The sequence below is a fragment of the Juglans regia genome, chromosome 1 (assembly GCF_001411555.2).
Source record: "Juglans regia cultivar Chandler chromosome 1, Walnut 2.0, whole genome shotgun sequence".
Classification (NCBI taxonomy): domain Eukaryota; kingdom Viridiplantae; phylum Streptophyta; class Magnoliopsida; order Fagales; family Juglandaceae; genus Juglans; species Juglans regia.
In genome coordinates, this window is record NC_049901.1 from 41,606,894 (window position 1) to 41,614,146 (window position 7,253).

The 7,253-nt window shown below is 32.6% G+C and overlaps 1 protein-coding gene across 1 annotated transcript; it reads right to left on the reverse strand.

Moving 5' to 3' along the window:
* Window positions 1-3,322: 3,322 nt before the first annotated feature.
* Window positions 3,323-5,029, reverse strand: LOC108995637 (protein SRG1-like). The gene is made up of 4 exons (XM_018971228.2): window positions 4,761-5,029; window positions 4,226-4,473; window positions 3,748-4,075; window positions 3,323-3,559 (listed from the first exon to the last, which is right to left on the reverse strand). The coding sequence occupies exons 1-4, from the start codon at window positions 5,001-5,003 to the stop codon at window positions 3,323-3,325; spliced, it is 1,056 nt and encodes a 351-aa protein (XP_018826773.1). The 5' UTR covers window positions 5,004-5,029.
* Between the last annotated feature and the right edge of the window lie 2,224 nt (window positions 5,030-7,253).

The following is a 7,253-nucleotide window of genomic DNA, read 5'->3' on the forward strand; positions in this document are numbered from 1 at the left end:
TAGAATTTACTGTTCATTCCTGTAGCAGCTCGATAGCCGCTTATATAATAAGAATAGATATAGGTCCAGCAAGATGCATGCTATATATATATTATATATATATATATATCGTGATCATATATATGTTTGGTTTATCCTGTTTATAATTTTGTAGGGGATTAATATAATAATAATGATACACCAAGAAGAAATTAAGATGAATAGATCCAAAGCTTGCCGGCCTTTAAGTACTTCGTTATAATATTTTTTTTAATCACACGCGTGTTTGTACAAATATGTTTATATATGTACGTGAGTGTGTGCATTATCGGGATTGATCATAAACAAACAGTAGATCAATTAATATAATTTGAAGTCATACGTTAGATTATAAAATTATTTTTATTATAAAATAGATCTAATAAATTTTATAAAATTATATCAATTTGTGGTGGATCAAGTCTATTAAAAAGTACTTTACTAAAATATACATATATATATATATTATATATGTGATACATACATAAATATTCACAAGTCTCAAATCGGGATCATCGAATATCCTGATGATCAGTCGACTCAAGTACTGTTCATAATTTTCATTTTTTTTTTTTAAATTTCCTTAACAATCTATAGATCAAAAAGAAAATATTCTTGAACTGCGCGCGTGGCCTCTGTTAATAAATGTTGGGGATGGGCCAACCCAGTCCATTCGGTTTAGCCCAAGTCTTTCTCTGGTTTATGTTTTTATTATTAATAAATGAAATTACTAACTAGGAGAACTTTGGCAATTATATCTTACAGATGCACGTTTCATATATAAAAGAATAATACATATATATTTATGTGTTCGTAAAATAATTAAGAAAACAAATTAAAAGACAGAACAGCTTGTTGGCCCTATAGAGCTATATATAGTATGGGCAGATCAATAATGTAAGATATATAAATCAAAGCAATTAACCAGCTATTCATGCATTCGATCTTCTCTTCGTTTACTTCTCTGATGATCATCTCTAGTACTGATAGAGCGAGGTACGTGTTACATGTCACGCAGGAGTGCCACAATGCTATATATATGGTCACGATGTTAATAACTTACGTACATAAAACAGTACGTGTCACGGCCTTTATATTGTTTATGCTTCAAAAAGATTAATAAAAAACTCAAATTCTTAAAATTATAGCTACTAGCTGCATGGCCCTGTTTCTTAAAATCATTATATATAAAGCCCAAATATATAATTTAGTAAGCTGCATGGGGAGCTTTTAATTCGATCGGCACTTGACGGTACTATATATATAAGCATCGATCTTTGATTCTTTACCATACTCATGATGATCATGCACTCCCTTTATATTGTATCATGTACTAATTAGAGATCATTAAGGTATAAGAAATAAATGAGTATAATGATTAAACTTCATTAATGAGTGCCAAGTCCAACCTCATTATATATATATATATATATTTATATATATATATATATATATATATATATTGTAGAAGCAAAAATTTGGTTAGAACTAGGTGACTAGATTGATAAGTTTGGATATGACGAATAAGATAATAGAGTTTATCTTATCTTTTGTTTTGTAATTTGGATGAATGTAAAACACTTTGACTTTATCTATAGTTATTTTGATTTTATCTAGAGGTTGTTAGGAAGTATTTTAAATAAGTCAAAAGTGTAGAAGTCAAGTTCCAAAAGATAGATTTTATCTAGAGAAAAATTTGAATATGAAACTACCATTGCTGAGAAGATAAGTATTAGGCGCTAGAAAAATCCGTCAGAAGAATTTGTCAACAAAATTTCACTGTGATTCAAACTCTTATTAGATTTGTTTCGTCAATAGAGTTCTACTGCAAGCTGTCAAATCTCTATCAGATTGTTTATTTAAGAGATCTTACTAGTTAGGATCTATAGAGATTTTGGCTTTGGAGATTTTGGAGAGTCTTCCCGAGTGTGACTCAAACTCCTATTAGATTTGTTTTGTCAATAGAGTTCTATTGCGAGTCAAATTCCTATTAAATTGTTTATTTAAGAGATCTTACTAGTTAGGATCTATAGAGATCTTAGCCTTGAAGATTTTGGAGAGCCTTTCCGAGTGTGACTCAAACTCCTATTAGCTTTGTTTTGTCAACAGAGTTCTACTCCGAGTCAAATTCCTATCAGATTGTTTATTTAAGAGATCTTACTGGTTAGGATCTATAGAGATTTTGGCCTTGGAGATTTTGGAGAGTCTTTCCGAGTGCTTAAGTGTAAGAAAAATCTCTTAAGAATTTTCTAGTTATTTTTCACTCATTGAGTATGATCATGCTCTATGTTGGAGATAGAGTGATCGTGATTTAGCCACTGAAATTTCAGGAGAAAAGTCAATGTTTGAAAATTGTTAGAGGTTCTGTCTGCTATTGCGATAAAGGCAAGCGAGTCGTTTGTCGGATCAAGTAAGAGAGTCAATTAACAAAGGTTTTGTAATTGAGAATTGCTTGTAACTGATTTTCAAATAATAAAATTATTATTTTTTGTTTGGTTGCCCTGTAAGGTTTTACATTTAAAAAGTTTTTTAAAGAGTTTCCATTCCTAATCAAATTTGGTGTAACATACTTTATTTACTTATATATTTGAATGATTATCAAATTATTTCATTATTAATCACTAACCAATTATTTGTTAATTGAATTGGTAGAACGTGGTAATACAATACAAGGGTACTTGGGTAAATTAATATATATTTATATGACTAAATTATGTGAGCTAGCTTAATTTATTTGTAACATTAACTTTATATATATATATATATATATAAACCTTTTAGAATTAGTACTATAGATAGATGATCGTGGTGTGTTTAATATTTTTCGTGCAACGTTATAAATGGTATTAAAATGAAGCTAATTATAACGTCATATGGAGATGTTGAACTACACGCGCGACGACATGCGCACATGCATGCATGGCCCGGATGAAGATCGCATTGAGGATTTGAGCATTAAGGGAGATCATTATGCATTGTTAAATCACACATGATGATTAATTTGTTGTGAGAGATCGTTATGGAAGAACATGACGATCGAGCGTACTATCATATATGAAAGTTCATAAATTAATAATGCCAATTAAGCGCGAATGCATGTCTGACATTTGTTTTACATGAGTACTACTACTACTACTCCACTAAATATACATGGTTTATTTTAACTAATCATGAACAAGCATGATCAGAATATCATAAAAAGTCTCATCACCACCTTGCTCCAAACAGCAGATCAGTGGATAGGCCATATACATACATACGTACGTACATATATATATATATATATATATATAGGAAGTAAAAATTAAATTTTTACCTCCTCAATTGCTCTTTTCCCTTTCTGATAACATTCTAAGTTGATAACATTGAAGTTTGTCACATCTCTATATAGCTTAGGCCTTTTCTCGTCTATCAATTGATCCACAGGTCCAATCTCTTTATCCAGCTCCGGCCAATTAAACAGAGCCACCGATATCCTCAGCTTGTCGGAGTTAGTCAGTACCCTATGCAGTGGGCTCTTGAATATTCCGTTGCTCATTATCTGCAAGCATGCATGCACGACTTCATTTATTCACAACCATTTTCGATTTACTTAAAGGCTAGCTGTTCTAGATTCTGTCTCCCTGTGATCTCCTTGGATAGCTAGGAATATTTATATGTACTCAATTCATTAATTTGCTAATCTGAAATGAAATCATGTCACCAGTATTAAGCTGACTTTAAACATACCTGCATTTGTTCACCAAGATTTACAACGAGAGCATGAGGAATTACAGGAACCTTAATCCATTTTCCATCTTCGAGAATTTGAAGTCCTTCTACCTCTTCATCTTGCAACAGAACTGTTATTGACGATCCATCTGCATGAGCTTTAACACCAAGAACAGTATCTGGTCTTGGACAAGGAGGATAAAAATTAAACCTTGCTTGTATTATTGGTCGGTCTCCACACTGGCTCAAGAAGCTGTTCTCTTCCAAGTTCAGTGACTTTGCCATGGCCTTCAAGATAATATTAGTAATTCCCTTTATTTTTGAAGCATAGTCATCTAACATCTCCCTGCCAAAAAAAGAAAAACAATTCAAGTCAAAGCTCACTAGTCAACTTAATTGAGAGATAGATCTTTCCCGTTTAATTAGAAATTAGCCTATATAGAGTTTCACAATGTCATAATTTATGCGCAAACACGCACACACAAAACATATTAACCTGAAGTCATTTGGAGTTTGTGGCCAAAGATTCATCCTTCTTTCATCTTCCGGGAAGACTTTAAGAAATAGGCGACTACACCAGTCAAGAATCTGCTTCTCTGAAAATACCATGTCATGCCCATATCCTTCAACCTCATCAGCTGCTCGGGAATACTTTTGCTTTTCTTCTAATGGCAGTGCAAAGAACTGCTTTACAACCGCTCGGAACTTGTCAAGAAATGAATTTGGAATCCCATGACCTATTGCCTGAGGATCAAACACATAATAATTTCAACTATGTTTTGAGATCTCATTAAGATGCTAGCTATGTAAGGATGAGCATGATCCTGATTTAGACAAGACAGCAATAAAACCTCGTCTGATTTTCTCAAAGGATCTCAAGATATTATCACATCCAATAAACGTATGTACTTAAAACATTAATGCCTTTTAGTTTTTCTATCCAGTACAAGCTAGCAAACATGTTACTAGTTTCTGTTAGAATATCAGGGAATAGGAGTGAAAAGGGAAAAAATAAAATAAAATCAGGAAACCTGGAAGCAACCCCCTGAGCTGAGAGCTGATCTGAGTTTCTGGAGCTCTTCTGAATCTTGTGAGGAGAGGAGGCTTATGTCAATGATTGGAATAGGAACTGAGGGAGAAGAATAAGTAGAAACAATACTACTGCTTTCTTTGACAATAAACTGTGGTGGTGGGGAGTCGCCGTCGACGGACATTTCTTCCACACTCTTGTGCAGTGCCGACAGAGCCTCAGCAGAAAGCAAAGTCCCGGCCATGAAACAGTCTTTGAATTGCCGGTGAGAGCTATAATGATAACAGAATATTGTGTTTGTTGAGGACGGTGCTGTATATATAAGAATTAAGAATACCAAAAGGTGCTTTTCTGGCTGTCGAATGGCGATGTATATGTCGATTGGTCTTTGCTTTCTTGGACTATTCTGCCGAATGAACTCTGAGGTGGCAAGATAACAAAATATTGTGTTTGTTGAGGTCAACGGTGCTGTACAAGAATTAAGAATCCCAAAAGGTGCTTTTCTGGCTGTCGAATGACGATGGATATGTCGATTGGTCGTTACTTTCTTGGACTAATCGTGGTTAAGGCTATCTCAGCCTCAGCTTTGCCATAAAAGATGAAATTATCCAAGTATTTATGTAACGTAACGAAAATATTTATTAATTCATTTAATAAATTGGTTAATCATCAAGCATACAATTAATTTAATAAATAATTAAATACATAAAATAAATTATGTGTATAAAACCAAGATTAGTATAAAAAAGAAACCCTTTAAAAAACTCTTTAAAAGTAAAACCATACGGAGTAACCAAATCCAGAAAAATTAATTTTATTATTTGAAAATAAATTACAAATAAAATTCAATTACAAAACCTTTATCAATTGATACTCTTACTTGATGAACAAATGACTCATTTGTCTTCTACTGCAATAGCAGCTAGAATTTTTGATGATATTCAAACATTGACTTTTCTCCTGAAACTCCAGTGGCTGAACTCGATCACCTCAACTCCGACACGGAGTATGCAGCACTCAAAAAGAGAGATAAAACACTAGAAATTTTCTCTTGAGAATTTTCTCACACTTTAGTACCACTCTCTAAGAAAAATAAGGAGAATTTTCTCATCAAAATATGCATTGGAAAATGTTCTAGAAAATATGTAGATCTGAATCTCTACTGATCCTAACTAATAGGATCCCTTAAATAAACAATCTGAAAATCAATTACAAGTGCAGTAGGATCTTGCTGACGAAACAAATCTGATAAGAGTTTGATCCGCAGTAGGACTCTGCTGACGGTCGCGAAGTCATCTCCTGAAGGAATGCTAACATTTTGTGATAACTCTTCACTGCAGTAACAGATTTTAGATCAACCTCTTCTCCGGATAAGTGCAGATTCTTTGGGACTCGATTTTTCTACTTATGACTTATTTAAACAATCTCTAATACCTCCTAGATAAATTTAATATTGTTATAGATAAAGTCAATAAATAATTTACATTCATATAAAATTACCAACTTAATGATAGGATAAACTCTATCATTTTAGTCACCTAATCCTATCAAAACTTATCTATTTAGTCACCTAGTCCTAGCCAAACTTTTACATCTACAATCTCCCCCTTTGATAGATTGGTGATAAAGTCAATTTGAGGAATTTCTTGCATCTACAATCTCCATCTTTGGCGGATTGATGACAAAACTAATTTGATGAATGTAGTATGTATCTGAGACAAAAACAACCAGTAAACCAAAATCTCGTAAAGAAAATCTTAATACAGTAATGAGAAGAAATGACATAGAATACTTTTTGAAATTAGTATCAACAAAATTAAAGGTTTAGACGTAATGTAAATCTACTAAAATAGTGTTCTAGTCATCATCAATAATCATGTTCAGTATTTAGTTCTCCCCCTCAATATTTTGCTGCTCCCCCTCAATCTCTCCTTTTTTTTTCTTTTTTTTTCTTTTTTTTTTTTTTTCTTTTCAGCAATACACTTACTTCACTTACTCATTCAACTCTCCCTCAGCTCAACTCCTCCTTAACAACACATTTAAATCTCTCTATTTTTTACACTAATCTAACAAGACTCATAGGATAATAAATAGTAAATACCATTTATGTGAGCGGAGATGAAGACACTAAGAAAGACATAATAAACAACTCTCATATGTCTAAACTTTTCATAGATTAAATGCACCTGATGTATGAGCATGAATGTAAGTAAAATCATGACAAAATGAATGAAATAGCTTGGTTGAGACATAAAAACAAACACTTGGTGGACATTAGTTTAAAACTGACATGAATAATCCCATAACCCACCAAAAATCATCTTCAATACATGCATAATATAGTTTCATATAATCATGTGTAAATGTCTACTCAACCTAACCAAAATCTAAGACCCAACTTCACATAACTAAATTAACAACCCAATCTCCATAAATATACGCCGAACCCTAGACTTTGAGAAGAAGAATGATTTAATTGAGATAGAAACTTTAC